Source organism: Peromyscus eremicus, chromosome 10 (genome assembly GCF_949786415.1).
Source record: "Peromyscus eremicus chromosome 10, PerEre_H2_v1, whole genome shotgun sequence".
NCBI lineage: Eukaryota > Metazoa > Chordata > Mammalia > Rodentia > Cricetidae > Peromyscus > Peromyscus eremicus.
Window position 1 is genome coordinate 36,141,638 of NC_081426.1, and position 26,931 is coordinate 36,168,568.

The 26,931-nt window shown below is 40.4% G+C and overlaps 1 protein-coding gene across 1 annotated transcript in view; it reads right to left on the reverse strand.

Moving 5' to 3' along the window:
* Window positions 1–561: 561 nt before the first annotated feature.
* Bod1l1 (biorientation of chromosomes in cell division 1 like 1) overlaps window positions 562–26,931 on the reverse strand; it is a 55,242-nt gene continuing 28,872 nt past the window's right edge. The window contains exons 11-27 of the mRNA XM_059275815.1: window positions 26,223–26,287; window positions 25,167–25,251; window positions 23,688–23,731; window positions 22,287–22,347; window positions 20,628–20,698; window positions 19,807–19,882; window positions 18,308–18,387; window positions 13,474–13,549; window positions 12,713–12,783; window positions 11,791–11,866; window positions 11,669–11,703; window positions 10,344–10,389; window positions 8,038–8,087; window positions 7,863–7,941; window positions 6,957–7,110; window positions 4,499–4,639; window positions 562–1,793 (exon numbers count right to left, since the gene is read on the reverse strand). Of these exons, the coding sequence (XP_059131798.1) occupies window positions 1,676–1,793; window positions 4,499–4,639; window positions 6,957–7,110; window positions 7,863–7,941; window positions 8,038–8,087; window positions 10,344–10,389; window positions 11,669–11,703; window positions 11,791–11,866; window positions 12,713–12,783; window positions 13,474–13,549; window positions 18,308–18,387; window positions 19,807–19,882; window positions 20,628–20,698; window positions 22,287–22,347; window positions 23,688–23,731; window positions 25,167–25,251; window positions 26,223–26,287 (1,328 nt within the window). The 3' untranslated portion in view covers window positions 562–1,675. The remainder of the gene's footprint in view (window positions 1,794–4,498; window positions 4,640–6,956; window positions 7,111–7,862; window positions 7,942–8,037; window positions 8,088–10,343; window positions 10,390–11,668; window positions 11,704–11,790; window positions 11,867–12,712; window positions 12,784–13,473; window positions 13,550–18,307; window positions 18,388–19,806; window positions 19,883–20,627; window positions 20,699–22,286; window positions 22,348–23,687; window positions 23,732–25,166; window positions 25,252–26,222; window positions 26,288–26,931) is intronic.

The window sequence follows — 26,931 nt, forward strand, 5'->3', positions numbered from 1 at the left end:
CTCCATTTTGCTACTTTCAGCATCAAATCACGACTAAGAACTGCTTCTTCATACTTGCAATATCTCCCATCCCCCAGGTTTGTTTATCTTCTCAACCTGGGCTTCAGAACCACTGGAAGTTACGAAGAGGTAGCTGACTACCCCACCAGAACATGCCTGATTCAGTTCTACTGCTCGGTTCCACATTAGAAGGCAGCTTTTCCCCGAAGATCCAACTCAGTCCCCAGGCATCTCTAAACTAGTGAGCGCTGGCTTCACAATGAGATTGTGTTCAGGTGTGCACTGCTAATGACCCAATCAACCTAACATTGTTACTCTAGGAAGCAGGACTGCTGGAATCCAGTCTTACTTCTAACTATAAGTGGCTTTTAAGACACCAGGAAAAAAAATTCTTGTCACTCAAGTTTTAGGGAAACATTTTATAATTTATATATAAAATTTCAGTAAGAAACAATGTAAAATGACAAGAATATCCACCTTACATTAAGAGTCAAAACAATAAAATAAAACCCAAATTTAAAAAAAAAGAAAAAAAACCCCAAAACAATGAAAAACCCACACAACAGTGAATGTAAATTTTAATTATAAAACAAGACTATGAACAGAGCATTTAAAATGATCTCAATCATTTGGCAACTCATCATATCATTGCAAGAAACAGATCTGATCTTAAGAAAACGTTATTTTATGAAAAACTTAAGTTGGACAGTTTGTTCATTATGGGAGTTAAAACATGTTTAAAAAAGAACCTGGTGATAAAACCAGTTTCTATGCTGAAATAACTGTATAAAACAACATGACATCTTGAAGCTGAGTAGACTGGGGCAATCTCATCTTCACAGACAGGATGGAGACAGTGGCAGAGGCTTGGGAACAGCACAGAGAGGAATGGACCCCCAGAGGGTGTAGGATGCAGCTTTACCTGAACCAGTCATTTACATTAATGGAGCTGGTGGTAAAGCCACAGAGCAAGGGTTATTGAAAAACAAGTTACATTCTTAGAAAACAGTCACGACTGTGGACGGAAAGCAGCGGAGTCCGTTCTTCACCTAAACTACTTTACTTGGATGCATGCGTGAATTTCTGTTTCCTGCCAGGCCATATGCAGATAGTTACAGGGCAGGCAGAGTCCTAGAACTCTTCTACTAACGACTGCATAGCATTTAAAACCCTCTTTTCATTAAAAAAAATAATAAAATAAAATAAACAGATATATAGTAAAGTTCACAGATAAGATTTCTCTGTAAAATAAATAAAGTGTTCATTGATTAGCATCATACATTGATTAAAATACAGCCTATTTTTACATGTTTATATACTATACACAGATCCCCAGGGGGCAGCCTGGTGTCTGATGGGCTGGAAGGATTGCATTAGTGATGTGTCACATTGGGAAACCCCAATTTCCACTGTTAAAATATATACCTACTTTGCTGAGTTCAGATACAAAGTAAACTTGTTTTCTTGTATCTGAAGTGACTGTACATAATACCGTCTATGAACAATGGTTTATAAAGCTGTTTAAAACATCATAAGAACAAGCTTGCACCTAGGAACTTATAGCACATGCAAATCCTTTTCTGGTTTTAAAAAAGAAAAAGCCCATGGGGCGAGGCTTGTCCCTTTTCTCTCCACTGGGTTGTTCTTCAGGAAGCCAGGGCCAGGGCAGTCAGCATTACCGCTTCGCCTTTTTCAGAGGGGTTTCGTCCACTTTCTGCTGGCCTCTTGTTCGAGCTCCAGGAGGGCTGACTTCTCTCTTGCGCTTGACAGAAGGAGAGAGCTGCACCTTTGATCTGCATTTAACAAAAGCCAAGACAATGAGGAGAGTTCAAATTGGTTGCCTCAAATAACCTGGGAGTTCTTTAAAACATGACACCGGTATTTAATACTAGAAATGCCTGGAACGGTCTGGTTCTTTACCAACCTTAAGCAGAGCACAGATGGGGCTCTGGAGGAGCACAGAAGCCTGCATTCTGTCCCAGCCCTACCACCCTGAGGTGCTGACCTTGGTCTTGTCACCATCCTTTCCTAGACCCTTGTTCTACTGATACACACAGTCCCCACTTGAAGCAATGAGCAGGAACACAGCAGAATGTCAACCTAGCATCCGACAGTTGAAACCATGCTGCACAGGGTAGTACTAGGGAAGCCAGCTGGCATGGTAGGGGGTTTCGAGGAGCATGGTAACTGAACTCAATCATGCCACCATCCTCAGACATGTACAGCTCTTGTTGGCTCTCTGAAGCTTTGAGGACAAAGCAGTCCAGCACCTAGTGCATGTCTTCACACAGCCAGCTCTCTACTTTGAGCACTCCAGACTGCAGTGCTGTCCAAGCACTGCTATGCTCAAACAAATAACTCATCTTTCTCCATGTTTTGACAAGTGATTTCTTTTTCCTTTTTGAGATAAAGTGTCACGTAGCCTAGGCAGGCCTTGAACTCCCTATGTAGCATAGGAAGCATAAGATGACTCTGAACTTATGATCTCCCAGCTTCTGATGGTGATGTGATTACATGCATGCACCATTATGCCCAGTTTATGCAGTGCTGGGAATCCAACCCAGGACTTCATGCCCTCTAGGCAAGCCAAGCACTCTACCAACTGAGCCATATGCCCACTTCTTCCCTTTTTCTTATTATTCTATACAACCCTCCTGACCAAATTTCTTTTTGTTCAACTCCAGTTCAAAAGCCCTCCTCTGGGAAGCCTTCCACAGTACAGAGCCACAACACAAGCAGCTTCCTCCCTAGAAACTATACAGTGCTTTAGACTTTTACCATAGCACTAGCCATTATAAGTCATCTCCTCTGCTTTTTCAGACTGTGGGTTACAATCAATAGTTATAGCAATGTGGTAGCAGAGGATGACAGAAAATGCCACTGTCACCATACCTATAAAGTTTTACTAGTGAGCATTTGTCTGTTACAGTAGCTAAAATCTGAGCACCAGCTGCACTGTGACACATTAGCTGTGGGTTGCAATCGAGACTTTGAAAGTCTTACACACATTCATTTCTGTCATTAGAAAAGACATTTCTCTGGGCAGCTGCTAATATTAAACATGGTATCTAACCAGACTGCCAGTATCTGCTCACCATATGGTAAGCAAGCAGCAAGTTTTTATAGACAAATTAAAGAACTGGAAAACTAAAGGTGCAGGACAGGAAGAAATGCATGTTTATTGCTGAGAAGACATGCTTGTTGTTCTTCTGACAGCAAAAGAAAACATATTGAGTTGAATGGTGTTGCAAATGAATGGTTCTTACAGGTTATCTATGAATGATCTGAGTACAGCTAAGGAAGATGTCCATTAATAACCCATTACAAGTTGTGATATGGGAAGCCACTGGCCACAGGGAACACTAAGTTACTGTAGAGCTGCTGTGGAACAGGAACCAGTGTTGTGTTGTGAGTTGTTAGCAGGGAGCAGAATCTCTAGTCAGGCTCCTTCTCTCCATTTGTGGGAGCTGATATGTTGATTAAGCCCTTTCCTTATACCCAGAAGCCTATTGGAAGTACAGGCTCACAGGCCCAATGCTTAACAGACACACTTGGCATGTCCACTATGTGATTTCTCTGCACACTCAATTCTGAGAAATGTGCATCCAGACTGTCCTGCTACTCTGACACACACATAGAAAATAAGGATGAATATTTCATCTCACCCAACAAGGATGAGAGAATTTTCTTCCTTTCTAAGACTGGTGGGTAAGAGTACACACATATTACAAGTGTGCTATGAAGATCAGACACTGTAAGAGAGTGCAGAACAATCTTTGTATTCATGGAATCATCTTTTGTTTATGAATGTTACCATATACAAAGAGCAAGACAAGTTCCCGACATCAAGGAAGAAACAACAGTTAAGGGGGAGAAGCAAAATTAGGCTACCTACACCACTGCCACCTGCCATTACCAACTGTTTAGTGCCGACTGCAGATGCAATAGAAGATGAGAATGGGCTGCAGCAGAGAGGAGGCCCTGTAGGAGAGGGGCTTGAAAGGACGGACCTGACTCACCGAGGCAGGCAGTGAGCACCCACTGCCTTAGCACAGCAGAGGCAAAGAAGGAGGACTGTGGGAAGCAGAGGTGAACCAGGCTGCGGTGCAAGGTGCAAGCTGCAGGGAGCTGTCTGAGAGCGCATTTGTTCTGTTACCTCTACAATACTCTAAACCTGAAATGACTCTAAGCTGTGACGTGCTTCCCCACACTGTGCAGACTGAACTAAGCATTCAGACATGCAATCACTTGAGAAGAAACATGCCTGACTTCAGTCTCTATACAGGAGAGTTGGCCAGTAAGGCTCACAAGAGTCAAGGACAAACCTGTATGGCTGGGCTACATGGCAAAGCCACTGATGGCACTTTCATTTTAGGCCTTCCGATTTCTGGAAACCCATGAACCCCCAAGACAGCTATCTGGTGAGACAGATACTCTTAGGAAAATAGGAAAAACGTTACTTGGGAGTTAACAACTTGAAGCGCAGGCAGGGACTTACCTTCCTAATGGGGGAGATTTACTAACTTTTTCGATGGTAGGTAACTTCTCTTTTGCTAAGTTTTGGCGATTTCTAGGAGAAACTGTTTCTGGGATGCCAAGTTTGGATGTTGCACGTGTAGATGGCTTGCTATGATGCTTTCTGAAACACATTATAGAGACACTGGGCAATGGTAGCACTGGATTCTCTAGGCCATGGACTACTGGAAAGGAAGAGACTTCTCACAGGCAAGACAGCTATGGATACTCAAAGAATCAAAGGGACAGGGTCTCTTGATCATTGCTAGTAAAGACTTCAGTGTCAGCCAGGACTAACTCTACCTTCAGGGCACTGTCTCTGCTTTTCCTTTGCACATTTTACCATAATTTAGAAGATGACTCTGAAAATAGCAAATATATTGGCAGACAAGGGCACCAAAGAGCTCATTAAAACAGAGTAAGACCCTGAAGTTACTGAAAGCATGGCACACAGCACTAAATGCTGATGCTCCAAGTAGTCAGTTATACAAGAAAGAAATCAGATTAGAAAGAGCTGACTTTCCAGAAAAGGAAGAAAATGGATTTACTTTTAGTATACAAACTAAGAACTAGAAACTCCAATTTGGATGAAATCAGTATCTATAAGATCAGAAGAAGCCTTCTGGATTATTTGGTCCACACCTGGTGTAGAGCATTTGTTTCTTAGAGAGAGATAGACTAGAGAGCAAACAATGATAAGGTGACAAGGAAGCTCAGGACAAGAAGAAGGCCTGGAAACTGCCCTAAATATGTAAGGGGAATCATTACGAGGGACAAAGAGATGAACTTGAAACAAGAAGTCACAGGGAGGCTGGCTTCTATAGTGCACAGGAAGAGAAGGCCAGGGAGGAAGAGGTTCGCCTGCCCAAGGTCTGTGCAAGAGCAGGACCAACACAGAGGAGCTGCTGTGGCTTAGGAGCCCAAGGTTAGCAGTACTAGAGGATCAGAGTGTACATCCGACACTGAAGACCCAGGAAACCACAAAGATACCAGAGCTCTGGGACCAACCAACAGATGTTGAGAAATTTAAACCTAACAGAAAAGCATCTGTTAGTAAATATCATGTTCCTAAAGAACACTGACAACACTGATAACTCATGATCACTAACCTATAAATTACATGACTTATTCTTTTAGAAATGTATTTTCCTTATTCTTAAAACAATACCATACATGTATATAACGCAATTTGGCTATTGTATTGAAGGCAAACCTGCTAGTGATTGTTGGATATAGTCTGGAAGACAGAAAGTCTAAGCAACGCTCTGTAGTTGAGCCCACTACACTGAAGGACTTCTAGGATTGTGTAAGAGGGAGGCAGAGGTACTAATGAGATAGGGTACTGCACTCTGGCATGTTCACTCTCTCAGCAGAACTCTTGGTTCAGTGACTCCTATTCATGTCAGCTGTCCCTTCTCTGCAACCCCTCTCCCTCCAGAAGCCCAAACATTAGGCTATTTTAACTTTAGTCATATGAGCTCCTTGATTTTGTCTTTTGTCTTTAAATAATCTCACTCTTTTGAGAAATCAAACCATGTTGCTAAAGGCTAATAATGTCTAAGTTTGGATGCTTTAGAAATGGGATGAATTTAAGTCTTTTTGTAAACATGATACAGTGTTATTTTATTATTATGGGGACAGATGTTAATGGTAAATCTTCAAAGTAAATATTTCAGACCTTTTTGATTAGTTTTGGAGAACGAAGTTACAGAAGATTGTGCCAAGGTCAAAAGTGTATGAATGACAGTAAAACTGGAATACTCCTGCTCTGGCAACAGTGGTGAACAATAGGGAGAACTATGCAGTGCAGCCACACATTATCTCTCAAAGAATGCAGTAGGAAGGGGCACTGCTGGTGTTAACAGGTGCAGTGACAGGGAGGAGCTGGGGACGAGTCTTGTGGGCAAATACTACAATAGGTTTCCTTCCTTTAGGACCTTGCCAAGCCTAAAATAATTAATTTTATTTCATGTCCTTTAACAGAAGAAGCAGAGAGAACTCACTGGCTTCTTCAAACTCATGTGACCACATGCTAGGTCCTCCTTCCCCACTCCCAAAGTTTTGTGACTCTACTAGGGTTTGATAGAACATACTTTAGGGGAACACACAAACTCAGGCAGTTCATCAGGGTCAGCACAGGTGATGGCTGTGTGTGGGCCTCTGGGCTCCCTCATGGTCCTCAGCACAGTGTCTGAGAAAGCAGATGCTTAAAAATGTCTGGAGAGAATTGACAGGTTTCATCAAACAAGCTCTTAAACCAGGCAAAGACTTTGAAGTAATCTCCCAGCAACTGAGACAGAAAACACATTCTCCATGAGATGATACAGTAGAGACGAGAACACGGAAAGGAAATGGCTTCAACAGAGTCCCATGACACCCAGAGCTGCTTCCAGACAGAGCAGCTGCTGAAGGCTCTGGAGGCTCTTGGTTGTTCCCATTACCTCTGGGCCTCTGATCTAGTGGTAGATCTCGTGGTGGCTCCCAAGGGCTCATCCTCCTCCTCTTCTTCCTCTTCCTCATCAGACTCCTGATCTTTTTTGTCCTCAGATGTTTCAGAAACTGATTTCTGGCGCTTTCTTTCTGGCTCTGAGGATTCTGTTCAGACAGAAGGGTAACACCTGGACTATACAATTCCCAAAGACGCTTCCCCAGGACAGTCATGGAGTAGAACTTAGGGTCTTAGCAACTTGGAAGCAGAAGAAGTGCTTTTCCACTTCCTTTTGGTCTCAGTACTTGCAATTCACAACTGTTTACCTTAATCTCAAACACATTTGGGATAGTTTACTTATGCAGCTCACAGCCAGCATTTGCAAAAACTTCACACGAACTCAGGAAAGCATCTGGCTGTGCCATTTCTGGCAGGGATTAGAGCCATTTCACACACATTTATGCAACATTAATTCTAGTTGCATCCGGCTTGATTTTTCTTCATCTAAAAAGTACTTTTTAAAAAAGCGTAATTTTTGAAAAAATAAGACTGTAATTAACAATGTATAGATGTATCTATTTCTTGTGCTTTTTGTTTTTTCCTCTATTTACTTTGTTCCATTTTTCACAATAAACCTATCTATCTATCTATCTATCTATCTGTCTGTCTGTCTAACATCCTGGCCAAAGTTTCCCCTTTCTCCTCTTCTCCCAGGACCCTTCCCCCTGGCTTCCTTCTCTGCAATCTACTCCTCCTCTGTTTCTGTTTAGGAAAGGGCAGGTCTCCCATGAGTATCAGCAAAACATGGTATATTAAGTTGCAGTAAGACTAAGCACCTCCCCCATTTCTTTTTCTTTCTTTCTTTTTTTTAAAAAAATTGGCCTGTTTTCTAAAGAGAGAGAGAGAATTAGACTTATACCAGCATCATCTGATGAAGTCAATGAGCGTTTGGGCTTTCTTCCTCTCCGCCGCATACTTGCTTTTTCTTCACTATCATCCTAGAAGCACCGTATTAAAGTTGAAAGGGTGGTTAGCTGAGCATTTATTAAGTTTATTTCTACAAGAGACACTTTAATTAGAAAACTAGCACTTACATTGCTTGTATTTCTTTCTTGTAGGCTGGCTGCTTCTTTATTGGTCTCATCTTTAAAAAAACAGAAATTAAATTTCAGCAGGTCTGACCTGTTTTATCTGTCTTTATTCCAATGCTAATACACTGTTACACAATTAGTTATTTTGGATTTTTTCCCCCCAGATTTGGGAATATCAGCAAATACCATAAAGAAAGATCTTAGGAAGGTGACCCACATGTAAAGATAAAATTGGGGGTTTGGGAGGTGGCTAGCTCAGTCAGTAAAACGCCTGCTTTGAAAGCATGAGGACCCAATTTCAGACCCTCGAACCAACATGCTGGTGAGGTGGACAGAATGCCTGTGGCTCGTGGCCAGCCAGTCTACCCTAACTGGTGATTTCCAAGCAGATGACATTCTTGACGATGACACTTGAGGCTTTCCTCCGATCTCCATGTGCAGGGGCAGACATACATGCACACAAGTACATCACCTTGCCCTACTCTCACACATACATATTAAAAAAAAATATAAAATGCACTTATATTTCCTATATACCTCATCCACATGGCTAGAACGTAATATTATGCAGTATTTTTGGTGTGTCTGTATTCTGAGAGCAATCCACAGGGCAGCTATGGAAATTTCCACTTTATCATGTCAACACCGGAAAAGTTTGGGATTCTGAAGCATTTCAGATTTTTGAATAGAGATGCTTTTTCTAAATCTCAGTACTGCTCTATAAATACTTCAACCTCAGTTTACAGTTTGGATGAAGCGGCTTGAATAACTTGGTTTCTATAACTTGTTCAGTCGTGCAGTTCAGGAGTAGAGTGGTATTTGGACTCTTTTCACTCCAGATACACACATCACGGAAACAAACAAGGCAATAAATGCGTTATAAGTCTGTTGGTAGACTACACTTTATTCTTTAAACATCTGTCTTATGTAGATGTTACAATTTTCTGAGAACACATTATGGTAAGAAACAGAAAGATAATGTAGTATATTATTTCAATATAAAATTATGGGCTAGTACTCAAAAACTCAAGAGTATTTTTTGGGGGGTGGGGATAGTGTCTAATTTTGTAGCCTAGGCCACCACTCTGGGCTTCAAAGGGTCTATTCCTCATAGATGAAGAGAAGAGTATTTTCTCTTTTCTGAAGGTTCATTACACTAAGGAACATAGAAAAGTTATTCCAATAAGATCAAAGAAGTCTGTCCTAAGCTGGTCATTATTACCCAGACTTAGAAAATAACAAAAAAGCAAAATCACCACATAATCACATGGATCACAATCTTTATAATGAGTCCAAGGTATGAAGACTTCTCCTAAGGATTTAAATACTATAATAAAAGCAGGTTACAAACTAAACAGAAGCAGATTGTTCCTCTCTTAGCAAAACAAAAATAAAAACAACAACAACAAAAGCAAAAAAACCCACAAAAAACAGAAAACCCAAACAACAGAACAACCTTCATTTACCAAGAGACAAGAAAAAACACGAAGCATGATCAAAGCTTATAGATAAGTAGGTGTGTAAAACCTGTATACACGCTTATGTACTTGCTGTATCTTGCTGACCAGACTGTAAGCTTTCCCAAGTTACACAAACAGCTGCCATATTCACCCTCTTTTCATATTATCAACCTTAAGCCCACTGACAGTTTTTTCTTTCATTTAAAAATCCTTAAGCTAGGAGATTAAAATGTACAACCCATTAAAAAATCTGAACAAGGCAGACTAAATAATAAGGAATGCTTCTATTTCTATTAGCCTCCCATCCAGGGGCAAGCAGTATCAATATTTTGTGATATTTTTCTTCCCTTTGGAATGAGGACAAAATACTTGAAATGATTTCATCTTTTTAAGATCTCAAGTCTGTAGGGTACAGAGGGTTCTTTCAGACATTATTATTCCTCTGAGCTTAGTTTCTTGGGATGTGCCTCTGCTTCCATGGTAACAGTGCTCCAAAGAGCTACTTCTTCCATTTCACCTCAATCTACAGCTTGGCTACTGCAGTGATTTCTCTTCAGCCTTCCTTCACTATTTTGCTTTCTACAGTCTTGCCCTTTTGTGATGACAATGCCCCAGACTGAAACTCCGACTAAAGAAAAAAAAACAGTAAGTAAATGTAACTTTCTTTTTTAACCAAAAGTCAACTCATTTCATGGAGAAACAACAAAATCTCCCTTAACATCCAGGCTAGATTCCCTGCTCAATTAGGAAAAATCTCTTATTTAGAAAACTACTCTGAACAGTCCTTGTGCATGAACTGAAAACATAGTAGCTCCTTAGATCACAGGCTGAGGAATTCTTGGTACATACCTGCTTGGCTGGCTTTCAGTTTGCTGCTAGGTGGAGACTGTTCTACCTAAGTTTAAATGAGTAAAAATTAAAATGAACAGTTTGTCATTATCATATAGGAAGGCAACCAGTAAATTTTAAGACATTTACTTAATACATTATCAGAATAATGGGGACCTATTTCTTGTGGCTGGTCCAGCAGAGCTGGCACGTATGGGTGCCCATGTTTCCGAATAATCTCTGACGAGTATCCTCCCACCACCGTGCTGCAACTCTGGAGACTGCCAGAATAGTGAAATGTCCAAACTGTCAGTTTTCCCTGAGGCCAACAAGCGCTTTCACATGTGGCTCTCGCACTCTGCAGTCTTATGTACTAGGAGAGAAGTACTTTAGGTACTACAGCACTGTGCTTCTTTACAGCCAAGAAAGCAGTCTTGAAGGCTCACATGACTGGCTGCAGGCCACAGGTCTGGGAGGAAGTGACAAAGCTGAGGTTTAAATCCAAAGTGATGTTTTCTAGGCCACTACTCACTGCCATTCAAGTACATGGAATGAAATCCTCATATAATGATTTCACCGGGTATGTTCTTCAGAGTCAAAGAGAAGAACATTCAAAGAAATAAAGTAGCAGTACTGGAAGATGGCTGACTTAATAAAGTGCCTGCTCTAGAGGTTGGGATCCCAGCACCTGTGTAAAGACCTGGGTGCAGTGATGAACATTTGTAACCCAGAGTTGGTGGGAGAGGCAGGTGGATCCTGGGAGTTCACTGGTCAGCCAACCTATCTGAATCATGAGCTATAGGATAATGGAGAGACCCTGCCTCAAAAAATAAGATGGGGAGTTGTAAGGAAGACACCTGATGTCAATCTCTGGCCTTCATGTGCATATGCACATGCATGCATTCACATATGTGTGCTCCCACATGAACACACACTATACCCACACCCACACAAACAGCATTAATAATTCCCCTGCTCTAAAATCAGTGTATATTCAGTCTAAAAACAATTCAAGAGAAAATCATAAGGCAGCAAAAGTCATCAGAAACTTCCCATGGAAAGTCACTACTCAAAACCACACAAAACAGTGAACTTCTGTATTTTAACCAAGGCTCTCTAATTTTACATAACTGAGCTTCTAGGAATTGATGGAACAGGCTTAATAATGGCTATTAAAACTCTGTCCATAGGAAGATACTACTAATCAAGGCATCATCTGAATGGCTAGCCCACATTTTAAGAAAGTCTTTTGAAGTACTTAAAGTAGTTTACAACACTAGATGTTCACAGGCCAAGAGCACGTATTTGAATGTTTTTTTTTTTTCTCATCTTTTGCAATTACTTACAGAGGTAATGCCAGTCTCTGTTTTGGAATCTTCTTCTAAAATAATAATAATAATAAAAAATTACTTAGATGGTCAGTTCAGAAAGTTCTTGTGTATGACTTGAAAATGAGCCAAACACCTACTCGTTTTCAAGGCTGTTTCTGTCGGGTATTTTCGAGGTCTTCCTCTTCTCCTTTTAATAATTATCGGCTGATCGTCCTAAGAGAGACATGAGAAAAAATCCCCAGTAGTCAAAGAATAACTTACTCCCCACTGTATCAATTCAGAGTCCCGTTACTAACAGGAATAAAACCCGGCTTAGACATGATGTTGAAGGTCTTGCATTTACTCTCACTGCAGTCCCCCTGCTTAGTGAGTGTGACAGTCCTATGAGTCCAGAGTCCCACAGGAGTAACAAGAGCTTAGTGAGTGTTGTCCCAGACAAGAACTATGTATGTCCACTTAAACTGGGATTTGGTTCAAGCTACTTGTGGTCAAATGTTATCTCCTACAGGGAAAAAAAAAAAAAATCTAGTGAGTTTCTCACAAGAAACTGTTAAATTAAAGAGTTGGTAAACTAGCAATGGCTAGTTTGGACTTAGAGGGCTCTCTCAGGCCACTGTTATTCTCTGACCCAGAAGCTCCCTGTGAATGACTAGGCTGGAAGCAGGTATGGCTGGCATAGACTTGGTAAAGACACAGCCTCTTGTGAACCCGTGACTTTGCCTCACCATGCTGGGTCTCCTTGGCCCTCCTCCTGCTGCTCCCATTTCCCCATTTGCTCCTGCAGTGCTAAGCTGCTAGGCCAGGAACCTGACAGTGTCCCTGTAGAGTACTGGACTGACCCTATGTAATGATGACATAAGTAGGTTTCACATAAACGCTTTGATGAAATCAGACAAAAAGAACACAATTAATCAGAATGACATTAATAAAGCATACTGTTGGAACAGTGTCCTACTGCACTAAAACTGGCTGAAAAGTACTTATGAAAAACTCATGTAGAGGCACAGGACACATTTGGATGTCATTTTGGAGAGAATCAATAGGAAAACCAATTCTCACCTCCTGTGACTTGATATCATCTTCATTCAGCTCAATCTTTTCGCCTGTACCCTCACTGCCACTAAGGTCATCTGGGGGAAAAGGCAGAGCTCAATGCAATGCTGGTAACCAGATAAACTTTCATCACACCTCAGAGGATCTGCACAGTCTCAGACACATACGTGTGCACACGTAGATGCACATACACACACATACTTCATTTGCATACCTTCATTATTAAAACTAATAAGCCTGATTACAGTTATTTAAGAAACAGCATACTTTGAGAAAAGGATCCAAATTAAAATGATCCCCAACTTTACAAACTTAAGCCTAAGGTACTGTACTATCTTGGGGGGGGGGAGCAAATGGGCAAAAGGACATCCCAGCAGGTGAAGTGTGGGACGGCCACCCACCAACCCCACAGTTCTCCAGAGTTTTCTTGAGTGAGAGCAGCAGGAAATATTAGATAGAAGGATTTAGAATGTGGAGATAAACAGAAAATACAGGATACCCTCAAGAGGGCCTGGAACCTATTCCAACTGGCCCTGACTGTTTTTGCCCCAGGGTATTTACAGAAATGCCAAGGGGTGGAGCAAAAGACCTCCCCCAGCACAGTCAAGTGCAGACCATCTCAGACACCTGCACTCAGGCCGGTGGTCTAATCATCCCCTCTATGTGGACCTGCTGGGTAAAGCCACTAGGAACCTGAAAATGGGCTCCCACAGTGATGTTTAGCATTGGCTGAGCCCCCAGCACCCACAAGCAGGGCTTTCACCCACCTCTGTCGTCCAGGGCAGTACTGTTTTTTTTTGAACTTGTTTTAGAGAATTCCTCCAGATCCCCAGAGTTCTCTTCCTGTGGAGAAGTTGAACAAGACCAGAGACTTCATTTTCAAATTTAACTTTGTCTCCATTCATACTCCCCTGAGTCTCTCTCAACAACAATGTCCTAGTTGTCATACAGAATAGTTTGATAAATGTTTTTAAAAACATAACCATTATTGCAGTTAGTGGAACTGTTAAAAAGAGATTAAAAAAACTGAAGGCAGAAAAGCAAGTTTAGATACAAAATACCAAGGTCAGGGTTAGTTTTATTTTCTTCCTCTAAAATGTACTTTTTCTTTTTAAGAGAAACTTCAAAGGAAGAATTATTATAAATTACATTTCTTTATGGAGTGGTAGAGGAGAAAGGTATAGGGAAGGAGTAAGGGAATATGCCAAAAAGAACATCTGGGGATTCAGATGAGCTAATTTAGAGTAGTAATCCCTAACAGTTAAATTATTCACGTTTAATTGAAATCAGTTTTGAGCATGAAACATCAAGTGAACCCTGCCAGCTACAACAATGACTGGCCATAAGTTGCAACAGTGGCATAAACATCACGGAAGCAACCAACCACCTTCTGATTAAAGTCCCACTCCATATGATGAAACTCATACCTGGACTATTGCCGGGCCAAGAACTTGTGACTAGAGAACCTACTACTATTTCTGCTAAATGGACACAGTATTAAACTGACTCTTAATGACTTATTTATTATACCCATAGATGCACCTCTTAACCCTCATCAGAGAAGCTTCTATTTGTAGTAGATAGAGATCAACACAGAGATCTACAACTGGCCAAAGTGCAGAGAATAAAAGACTGTTGACTGCTTAGCCCTCAATGGGACATCTACATCATATCCCCTCCTCCCAAGGCTCAGGGATCTTCACAGAAGAAGGGGCAGAAAGACTGTAAGAGCCAGAGGTGGTGGATCGCTACAGGGAAACAGTGTACTTCGGACACAGCAGGGAAGCACCACATATGAAATCACAAGCCCTGTGGTGCAATCTCAGGCCAAATAAAATCCCAGCATGGAGAGGGAAGACAGATCTGAAGTCCAACTATTGGCAACTAATAGCTACTGGGAGAGGGAGAGTCAGTGCTGTGGGATGGCCTGTATGTCAAGTGTGTTGCTGATTGGTCAGTAAATAAATCACTGATTGGCCATTGGCTAGGCAGGAAGTATAGGCGGGACAAGGAGAAGAATTCTGGGAAGTGGAAGGCTGAGGGGAGACACTGCCAGCCGCCACCATGATAAGCCGTATGTGAAGATGCCCGTAAGCCACGAGCCATGTGGCAAGGTATAGATCAATAGAAATGGATTAATTTAAGCTGTAAGAACAGTTAAAAAGAAGCCTGCCACGGCCATATAGTTTGTAACCAATATAAGTGTCTGTGTTTACTTGGTTGGGTCTGAGTGGCTGTGGGACTGGCGGGTGAGAGAGATTTGCCCTGACCGTGGGCCAGGCAGGAAAACTCTAGCTACAAGTCAGTTTTCTTTAAAGTGTTTCCCCTGGTAGGTTTATCATGCTCCAGTGGAAGGCCATGCATTCAAGAATATATGGGTAGTACAAATTGAACTTGATGAGTTAAAAAAAAAAAAGCTGTTTCTGTTGAGTAGGAAAGGGATGAGAACAACAACAAAAAAATCTATTTCTGGCATGTGTTTTGAAAATGTCTTTTGATTAGTCAAGTATTACTAAGTAATAGGAAGATCAATTCTGGTGTTCTACACAGTAGCATGACACAGATAGTGGCAATGTATTATATTAAAAACGGGAAGACAGAATGCTGAGTGTTTTCTACCACAATGAAGCAATAATATTTAAAGAAACAAATAAGTTCATTTTTATTTGAACCCTGCACTTATATATGTACCACACTGCAACACGGTATCTTACCATACACACACTCTCTCTCTCTCTCTCTCTCTCTCTCTCTCTCTCTCTCTCTCTCTCTCTCTTTTCACACACACACACACACACAGTTTTTATGTCAACTAAAACCTAAGTTACAGTTTAAACAAAACAAAACAAAACTCCACAAAATGTTTACAGCACTAACATGCTCAAAAAAGTAGCCAAAGTAGGAGGAGATCAAGATTAAAAAATTCAAGTTTCAATTTTACTGCTTTAATGGTCTTTTATATAACTATAAGTAATTTCCATTATTTTAAATTTAAATTACTTTTTGAATGACCCATTATTATCCTCATTTCTTTCCTTTCTTTTTTCTTTGTGGCACTGGAGGGTCTAGGATTGCCTTACATCCCTCCCTTCACAAAGGCACTCAGTGTCACCAGGTGTTTTATGTTATTTATTTTTTGCATGTGCTTAAGTGCACACACATGGCACATGTATGGAGGTCAGAGGACTTTTCAGGAGTCACTTCTCCCCTTGCACTGTGTGGGTCTTGGGATTTGAATTCAGGCTGTCAGACTGGACAGCAGTGCCTTTACCCACTAAGCCATCTTGCTGGCCCACTTTTCAGAAACTTAAGGAGGTATAAATACAAAGCAAAAATATTCACATTATACCATACTTAAGGCTTTCTAAACATTTGAGTTTCTGGCCTACTTTGAGGCAGATCCCTTCTCCCTAGTAATAAGGAAGACAAGGAGCTTGTGTTATCTCCTAGTGATAGCAGTGTGAGCTCAGGCGTTTTTCATTTGTCTGTGACTATATAATGAATGGTTTCTTTGTAGGAGCCCTAAGTATCTAGTGTGGAGGGTCATTCCAGTTAACACTAAGCTAACAGATCCTGCAAGTTCTCTTAACTGATTACCTGTAAATTCTAATCACATGATGCTAAACGCAGATCATTCTCAAGTTCTCTCACCTGCGGAACTCCCAGCTTTCCCTAGGGTATCTTGAAAATACTACATGACCAGGACCAAGACAAGGAGTTACAGACCATGACTGACAATGTAGCTCAGTGACTGCAGACACCAGGGCTAGTTTCTACATTATTCACAGAGAATTTTAGAATAATTTTAAACAGAAAGTAGAATTAAAAGCAGTTCTGTCATTTAATTAATATTCTAGAGTAGTGGTTCTCAACTTTCCTAATGCTGTGACCCTTTAATACAGTTCCTCATGTTGTGGTAACCCCCAACCACAAAATTATTTTCATTGCTACTTCATAACCATAATTTTTTCTGATAGTCTTAGGCAACTGCTGTGAAAGGGTTATTCAACGTCCCCAAAGGGGTCGCGACCCACAGGTTGGGAACAGCTGTTCTAGTGGCTTACCACTCTTTCAGCTTGGGAGGGCACAGGCTTAGAATATGGAAGTTCAGCCCACCTAAAAACGCCTAACAGCTGTCTCTAGAGCAAGCTATTTAATTTGCCCTCATGTATCTAGTGACTTCCAACCTTGACCCTTTTCAAGTGCTGAAAGGTGGAAGGACAGAGGTGTGTCTGTGTTAGTTGATGTTTGCTCCAGTTCACATGTGGCTGAAGATGCTGTCCAGTTTTCGTGTCTAGGATAGACTATATATCCGGTTAGGGATGATTCTTACAGAACAAGCACTGGGTCCCTCAAGAATTCCACCAGCTCCCAATGACATGCAGGAACTCATTTTTATTCTGTTTTCCATTTCCCCAGTGCCTGGAATTTTTCCAAATTCAATTTTTAACTTCTTTTAGTCTTGCCATACCAATGACTTATTGCTTCTAAAAGTGATACATCTTTATTTCATGAGCTGTCATAGGAAAGGTAAAAAATCACTCCCAACCTAGTAGACTAGTCTACAGACAGCATTACTGTAAAATGGGACATTAAATAGCTTCTGAACACAGCTTCTGTGCAGGAAAATACCATTATATAATATTGAAAATATTATCTATGGATGCTTTTTTATGTTGAAGGACTGAAGATAGAGTCCAGGGTCCTATGCACTCTATGCAAATGCTTTATCGCTGAGCTATCAGATTTTACTTAAATTCATTATTTAAAAACTTATATGAAATTGGGGGGGGGGAAATCTCCTTCAAACTGCTTCTCTATTAATTTGAAAGTATTACCTTATCATCTAGTTGTGAACAAGGCAATGAGGAATGAATTAAAAGCCTATTTCTTTTCTAGGTACACACCCACTGAAATTCATTGTACTATGCCACTTTTCCTTCTTTGGTTTTTAAGAGTCCTTTCTTTTTATTTAGTTCACCAGTTCTTGCAGACACAAGAATTCCTGTAGTGCGCTGGAAGTCAGCTGTTATATTTGCATAAAACTAGAACTAGGTGGAGAAAAATAACATGGGCAAGAGAGACAGAAGATATTACTCAAGAGGTCCCCAGCAGGAAGTGTGCAAATCTGGGACAAGCAGGAAGGGGAGCAGAGGGAAGGCAAGGACCCACAAGCTGCTCCTCTAAATCCCGGCACAAATGTAAGAGCTATGGGAAAAGTGCAGATCCAGGGCTGCTGGACTTGAGGCAGAAAGTATTCAGAGGTAACATATCAACATTTCTAAGTAACACATATCACCACTGGTGCAAGTACATCTATGCTAAAAGCACATCAGAGCTGGAAGAAAGCATCTTGAAATGCTGAGAAATAAGCAAGATCACTGAACAAAGTCATAAGTGAACATCAAATCTAACTGTCATACTACTACAATCTTGCAGTTTATGATTATAAAGTAGCAAATTTATATATCTTTTATAACAAGCTGGTTATTGTTAGATACATGATGTAAGGATAATAGAATAAAAATTGTAAGTATTCACAGTGATGCAATTAGGCTATCTCCCTCCCTCCAAATTTAGAACTAATCAGTAGAAAAATACCTTTGTGTCATGTGGCTCAGTTTCAGAATACTGTCTCGGTGCTGTTTCTATTCTGGAAACCAGGACATCTGGGCTATCATCTGTAAATCACAAAAGAATCACAAAAGAACAAAAACTAACTGAAAATGAAATACAGTTCTATTTTAGGGCAGTTGCCGATTTTTTTTTAGGTCTGTGATACACTAAAGCCCAAAGTTATTCTAAATATATTTGAAATGTTTGGGATTTGAGCACTCAGCAATGGTTGAACACTCAGCATTGGTCTTTGGCTTGCCGAAGAAAGAGAGCATAAAAAAATCTCCAAATGTTATCAGGGCATGATAGTTTACCCCTGAACTCAGGAATGGAGGCAGGGAGGAGTATTGTCAGTCCAGGGCCAGTCTAGGCTACATCTCAAGACCTTGTCTCAAAAACAAAAAACAATCCCACCCTGAAGTCCACATGGTACCATGAGGTCTAGTAGGAAGGGCTGGGCACATGGAGTCCCAGGGACACTGGTACTTCACTTCCTTGAAAAAGCTCAACCCAAGAAGCATGGCCTTGAGCGGGACCTGGGCTGTGCGAGCAGGCTGCTGGGGGAAGTAAAGGAAACCTCTCAGCTTTAGCCTATATTTACTAGATGCTATGAGGATAACCTGGGACTGCACATAAAGAACCATGTATAGTATCCGAATGTAAAATGTGAGTTATTTATTACTACAAAATAATCACATGCTTCTACTTAAAAAGGAGAAAACTGTATTTTCTCATATGTTCACTTAAGTATTTAATGAATTTCTACTCTGTGTCAGGCACTGTCTGACATGGCAGTCACTAGCAACATGTATTTCAGTCTTACTCAGTAGCTGCTACGCCTGGACCTAATGTCCTGCTGCTCAGTCTCTCGAGAAGCTGAGCTTCCAGGTCCATGCCATCAGGCCCAGCATTAAGACAGAAAGCATCATGGTGCTGTGCCATTATGTATTTAGATTTATTACTGTGGCCCATATTAACTAATACACTGAAAAAAAATATTAATGAAAAAAATTCAGTCTTTCATCCACACTGACCATATCCAAATGCCCACCATCCTCTAGTACCCACTAGCCATTATACAGATAAATAACTATGGGACAGCCACTAATGTAGAAAGTTCTATCATCTGGCTGTGTTACAGGCCATAACATCAACAAGGTGACACAGATGCATTATCTCATGTGCCTTGGCTAAAATATCTCACTAGCTTTGCTTGGTATCTGCCCACAGCAAAAATCATAGCATTCAGTGCCACTTATGTGCCCTTATAACAGAGATTTGTGACATGTCCTCAAGTTGGGTTTTCTCCAGGAAATAGTCTAATTTCTGGATCTATGTCTGAAAAGATCCTATTGGTGTCTCAAATTAGCCTCAAAAGTATTTATAAAGCAAAGTTACTATCTTCATGGATTGTTTTATTGTCCCACGTCATTAGCTATGAATATAACTTTTTGGACATCTAGTACAGAAGCTCATGTGAATACCTAGTTCATCTTCTGAGGAGGGGTAATGCTGCTTTCTGTTTCTTCCAGACATGTGTCTTTCTTCTTCTTCTTCAACCTGGAATTGACAATGGCCATGTTACAGGCAGCAGGATCTGCATCCAATCAGTTAAAGTAGGACACATAGTAATAATTTCTATCATTTGCAGTAAGTAAGTACATTAAAAAAAAGTTATTAGAAATTCTGGCACCTGGTGGGTGGTGGTATCACATATCTTTAATCCCTGCACTCGGGAGGAAGAGGCAGGTGGATTTCTATGAGTTTGAGGCCAGCCTGGTCTATAGAGAGAGTTTCAGGACAACCAAGGCTACACAGAGAAACCTGCCTCAATAAAGCAAAACAACAACAACAACAAAAAGAAAGAAAAGAAAAAGAAATGTTGGCACCTTTACTTAGACTGAGGTAATCACCATGAAAGGTAATGCAAACCAGTGCACTTTGAACACACAACAGGGACACAGCACCTAAGCATTACAACAGTGTAAGCAAGCTCAAATGATATGTGATACACACCACTCTAACATCCATTTAATTTATACAAAGAAATAATAGTTGGGCAGCACAAATTGGCTTTGAAGAACTTTTAGGAGAAGACAGGAGGGCGGGAAAGAAGTGGGGAGGGCAAATATGATCAAAACATACATGAAACTTTCAAATAACTGATCAAAGTACAAACAAAACAAAAATAGAACCTTTCTTTCTTTCTTTTTTGAAATAAGAATCTCTCTAACACCTTTGCTCACACAGCGGAAACCGTACATACAACACACAAACGCTTGAGTAAGTAAGCTATGCAACACACCTCTTCAGGATCTGCTTCAATGCTGCCACCGCTTAGGGCTTCCGTGCTGTCTTTTTGACCACTGAGCATTTCTGAATAGTAAGTACAATTAGAAAAACCATCGTAAGTCTCTGAAATAAAACATTTGGGTGTTTGTGCATGTGGTTGGGAAAAACTGTCTAGTCATCCCTTTGTGTAGCAGTTGTGTACTAGGCACGGTGGACGACAGTTCAGGTGGTTTTTGAGGTATTCTCCCAAAAATGCTGTTAGGGAAGTTCCATTGTTTATCAGTGTTAAATGTGAATAAACAGGCCCAAGCAGGAACGGACTATGCCAGTGCCACAAAACTGAATTTTGCCCAGCAGACTTTCAAGGCCTTCCTTCAGCTTTGTAGCCAAACAGTGTTAGGAGTCTCCAAAGAATCCCCATGAAGTACTGCACAACAGCCATCAGATCAGCAAGCATCACAGCCTAACAAGGTCAGCACAACACAAGTGTGAAGTGACAACTAGGCCACTTGAAGAAAAGCTAGCATTCGGTATACTGAAGATGTGCTCATAACCGAGCAAATCTAGAGACACAGGACACTGCTCATATTTTGAAGGACAGAGACATGCAAAGTCGTACTTTGTAACTAAGAAAAGCTGCAAAATATTGGAATGTTCACCAGTAACAGAAGCAAAAAAAAAAAAAAAAAAAATAACCATGGCATATTCATACAATGGAATACTAACTAGCATTACAGTAAAGTAACTGGACTTATGTACAATAAAGAGGATAGAACCTCAGAACATACTGCAAAGTAGGCAAATAGAAAGTGGAAATGGTTTATAAAATGTGGTTACCATTCACCTAAACCAGGCAACATATGCTACGTATTTTATGAAACTAAAATCATACCTAGTAAATGCAGAACAGTGGTTCCCTTTGTGTGGGATAAAAGAGAAAGAGATTGTGACTAGGAAATCCTATTATGGGGACTCACTACATCTGTAACATTTTAATAGGTGAGTGAGACAAATATGCTAAGTCTTAAGGTATGATAAATGTTGTGATGTGCTTGAGTGTCTATCAATCAACGTCACTGTTTTACTGTTATCTAAAATACAATTCAAGGCAATTATGAGAACTAAGTGTATAATATATAAATCTTTCTCCAATCTTGGATTACAGAATCAACAAAATTAGCAGAAACCAACAAAACTTCACATGCTGGCTGAGAAAAAAATTCTCTCTTTGAGAGCTAGTGGCCTTCAAAGGTTATGTGTAACAAGGACTGACTCACATAAATGCAACTTCCTGATCTGTTGTTACATTAAGACAGTGAGAAGTTAATTAACAAATGCTCAGCCAGAAGTATGGCGTAGCATTTCATATTTCTACCATAAAAATCACAGGAGACTATGTACTTTGCTCCAACACAGGACTGAACCCACTGTGAGGTTACTGGTAAAGGTCCTGTAGTTAGTTAAGGTCAAATACCACTTCTTAGTCATATGTCCAAATTACTAAAGCTCTCTAAGCTATTTCCTTAACTAAAAATATGATGCTTAGTGTTCACTTTATTGGACTGCATAAACTACACAAGAACAACTGTGAAGTAATAGAGCATAGAAGACTCTCAATAAATGATAATTATAATTAGTACTAAAATTACCACTGTGGAATTCATTAACTTACCTCCTTTGTTTCGAGATTCATAGTGAATTTCTTCATTGATCTTTGAGTCTGATTTTTCAACCTAAATATACAATAAAAGGGTTCGTTATGGATAGTCTCAAGTAAACTTAACAGCAGATAAAAAGGCATGTGTGGAACCTGGCTGTTTACGACAATACTGCCATGTTCTCTTCAGTTTACCCAGAAGCTCAAGGATACAGAGGGTCTTCTTTGTGAAAAAATTCTAACTTAGTAAGTTATCATGCTTTAATGTTTATTCTCATGATCTTTAAAATGATTTTGGAAAAAGCAAAATAAGAAAGAAAAAAATTAAAGTTCTGAATTCTCTTCCACTCAAAGAGCTCTCACAAGTCTTCTTTATCTTTAAAAACTCTGAGCTGTGTGCAGTGCACACATGTGAAATCCTAGCACTGGGGAGGGTGAGGCAGAAGGATTGCCATAAGCTTGAGGCCAGCTGGTCTATATATCAAGTAACAGGTTATATAGCAAGATCGTGTCTCAAAAAGTTAGAAAATCTCAAACAACAGCAAGACCCATCAAAACTCTGAAGTGTTTTTTTGTCATAAAATTGCCTATTTGGCAAATTTTGTCAACCATACTTTATTGTAAACTACACAGTCTCGATGTCCAACAACATTTTACAACCCTAGCTACAGACCCTCATGACTACTGGAGGTTGTACTCTGCTGGGGATTTGGGGTGATGGGGTGACACACACTGTCTGGTGCTGTAGGTTTCAGCTTGGAGGGCAAATCAGAGCCCCATCACAGGGGCTTCTCCTTTACAGCATAGTCTGTGAGCGTCTAGGTACAAAGCTAGGCAGTTCAATGAGTTCAGGTAAAGACTCCGATGACGTCACAGTGCCTAGAAGTAAGCAAAACTCTCCATTTCTTCCAGAATAAATGGATGTTCTGGAAAGCATGGCTAAGGGAGATTTGTGAGCATTTTATCAAATGTTCACCTCTGGTGTCATGTTCCCTACATATACACTGAGGCAAAACAAAAATAAAACTTTCGAGGGATTCAAAGCAATTATGAGAATTACAACTGGGGAAAATGTTTATTACAATCACAGTTCAGTCTCTTCAGACAAGCTTTCTACCAGCATAAAGTGAAGTCTAACTCTCAAACTAAAAACTCTTTTGTCTATAGCCAGAAAGATTTAAGATATTACAACTGAATGTGTAATTCTATTGTAATAGAAAGCAGCAAGCTCAGAGTTCTTTAGCATAGCATGTAGGTGACTGTGGAAGAGGTCAAGGGAAAGCTGCTGTCTGCATGAGTGGAGAACACACTACCAGATGGCCTCCGGTACAGACTCCTCACATACTAGTTCTCCTCTCTCCTCATCCTCAAACAAAAAACGAACCATCAACAGACCAAACTTTTACAGTTACTTACATTTTGTGATTCACTCACCAATGAAGCTTCCTTCACCTGCTCACCTGTTCAAAAACAAAATGAGACACAAGGAAACAACACTGTGTTTGAAATGTGGAGCAACACATTTTATTAAAGAGTTCCAGAGCAGAGGAACTGAATAAGACAATGTCAAGTGACCTGTATTCTTGTGGATCATAAAGCTCTAACCAATCAGTTTTTACAATCTGAGTTCTGCATATTATCAGAAAAACAGCTTGTGTTTTTATAATAATGTCTGTAGCCCATTAAGTCATGCAGTGACTTAACTATTTCAGTCATCTGGAGCTAAAGAAAAGGTGAAAGACCTTAATGTTATCTGCTAAGCTGCAGTTAACACTGGCTCATTTAAAAATAATGCCATCAGATGAAAGGTTAGAGCCTTTCCCCTCACACAGCAATGGTCTGTTTATAATCTTTGGAACTTGAAGTACAAAGCCTACTGTTTCTCCTCAACAATGACAGAATATACATTTTTCTTTTAAACAGCTTCCTTCTAAGTAAATAGATCTCTTATTGAATTGTACCTAAACACAGTAAAACAGTCTAAAGCTAGCTATGGGAACCAAAGACTGAGAATGCACAAATATTTCCTTCTAGACAGTGAACGTTATGCACTATTGAAACAGCCATACACATTGAACTAATTTATTCATGTTTTGGATTATTTAACTTCAGCATGAATGACTTAGCATCTGTTGTAGTCTTTGAGGATTATGTGAATTTCTGTTTAGAAGGCTCCTAAGGCCATTTCCTTTCTAATTCTGAGACTTTCCCCTAAAAGCATTGTGGCTCACAACAGAGAGTGCTGTAGACTAAAAGGTGATGCAAGCTGAGAGAGGTTTTGTGTTGTCACTAGGGCAAAAGCCAGAGTTCTAGGGCTGAGAGCCAAGGTGGTCAAGTGGGCACGTGATGGGTTGTTGGGAACACGCTGCAATAGTCCCGGGAAGGGCAGTAGGGGCATGGAGAAACATGCAGGAATAAAGCACCTGTCCCCGACACGATTATTTGGAGAGGTCATATTTAAACAATAACCCTCCATAAAACAGGATAAGAAAAGTGTATGTTAAAAACGAAAGAATGTGTGGCTCAAGGGAGAGTTCAACAGTTATGCGGTGTACTGCTCTTCCAGAAGACTCAAGTTCAGTTCCCAGTGCACTTATAAAGTGACTTACAAGTGCTTCTAACTCCAGCTGGAGAAGATCTGACAGCTCTGGCTTCCCAAGTCACCTGCATGCATTCATGTACACACCCACTCATCCACATCAACAAAATTTTAAATAAATTTTTAACAAAAAAAGGAAAAAGAATGAAGAATTTTCTCTGAACTATTTTAAAAAGTGAGAGGCAAATTCATAGTCTGTCAGTGTTTTACTATAAATCTACCAACTTTAGGCTTCAACGAAACATCAAAATACATGCAGGGACAGACAGTGTGAACAACTGCTAAAAGCAGCCTACCCGATCCATTCGGCCTTCCAACACAGGGGTTTTCAGACGCTGCTGCAACTTCATGATTTGTATTTTCCTCTGAACGCACAGATGCCTACAAAATCCAAATCACCACAAAAATAAGTAAGGTGAGACTAGCTGGCAACTGTGGTGACAATACTCCCCCCCCCCCCCCCCCCCGACCCAACATCTAGAAGCAATTTAAAATCTACCTTCCCATGAATTGAAAACTGAGCACATCAACATTTAAAAATACAGGAATGATCAGTCTAATCTCACATTTCACCCATCAATATTTCTCTTACTGCAAAAGATTAAAACTATAGTTTAGCACAATACACGTGGTCCTTCCTGATTGGTCCCGCTACCTTGCCAGACAGCTGGGAGCCTGGTGTACCACAGTATCACCCATCCCATCTCTTTGCCTAGTTTTTCTCTCCTTTCTCTTCCAATAAACTTGAACTCTACTTCCAGAATTCTGCACCAGTGTCCTTTTACAAATGCTCCTTATTACCTGCCCAAAGCCCTTTTGGGGTAACCCCCCATTCACTGCCAGCTTGTCTTTCATAAGAAACAAGAGTGAAAATTGTGTATAGTACAGGTATAATAAAAATAAGAACAATTTTATTCAAAATATGAAACCATGGAAATTTAAGCAGAGCTACGACAAGACCCAATTTCTGTTTTGACAAACATTGTGCATGGTATGTCAACCATAAGATGGGCTGGAACAGAAGTCCAAGTCGAATGGGAAGCCATTAAAGCAGTCACTGAGGTGAGGGTGGTAGCTATGGGAAGAGAAAGTCATGGACTCATGTTTTGTTGACAGCATATTAAACACAGATGACAGAGAAACTGAAGGTGACTCCATGTTTGCCTTGAGGAGACGGAACTGACAATGACACTTTTTACTACGATTACTGTAGTTCTTAGCTTTTTACCCACAGGGTGACAATAACACCACCATGTGTCACGAGTATGAGAAAAGGCTGAACACTGATTATGTATGCATGGCCAACAGCACACACCACTTCCAGTCAAGACTTACTGAGCTAATGGTCTTACCTCAGTTGTCAAATTAGCTGACAGTCCTGGTTCTTCGATAGCCTTTGGTGGTGACTCCATATTACCTAATGAAACTCAAAAAATTAATACAATTTAAAAATGTGAATGCAAAATACATCTCACCCAGACAAGTAATGGTGTGTTACCTAACACTCAGAGCCGCCTACCCTTGCTGATTTATTTCACTGTAAGCAAAAAAGCAGAAAAAGAAGTACTCTGTGGGTAAAAGGGGCTGGAAAAAGAGAGTGGCTATTTGCTCATTTGTGGGAAATGGAATTATTTCTTGCTTGCATAAAAAGTTAGCTGACCAGAAAGGGAGATAAAATATTATTTATGGAGCTATCATATTTCCTAGTATTGTTCTATAGCCAGCTCCATCAAATTTGTCCCTAAAACTATATATGCAACATTGTGAACAACAGAGATTTATAAATGCCCAATCAAGAGGTGATTTATAGACCCACTTTACTTCCTGCCACAGTGAAACTGAATACAAAATTAAAACCGGTCAGGTAGACCCCAAGACAATGGGATCTTCTCAGGTGGGCAATTTTATCACATCCCTTTGTGGCTGTGGCTTCTGGTTCCCTTAGCTCACACAGAAGCTAACAAAGAAAAGCCTTCACTTCCCCAAGAGCCTGCAGCTCTTTTCTTGTTAAAAGCCCTTCTATTTGCCCTTCCAGGGGACAGAAAACAGATGGAGGAATAA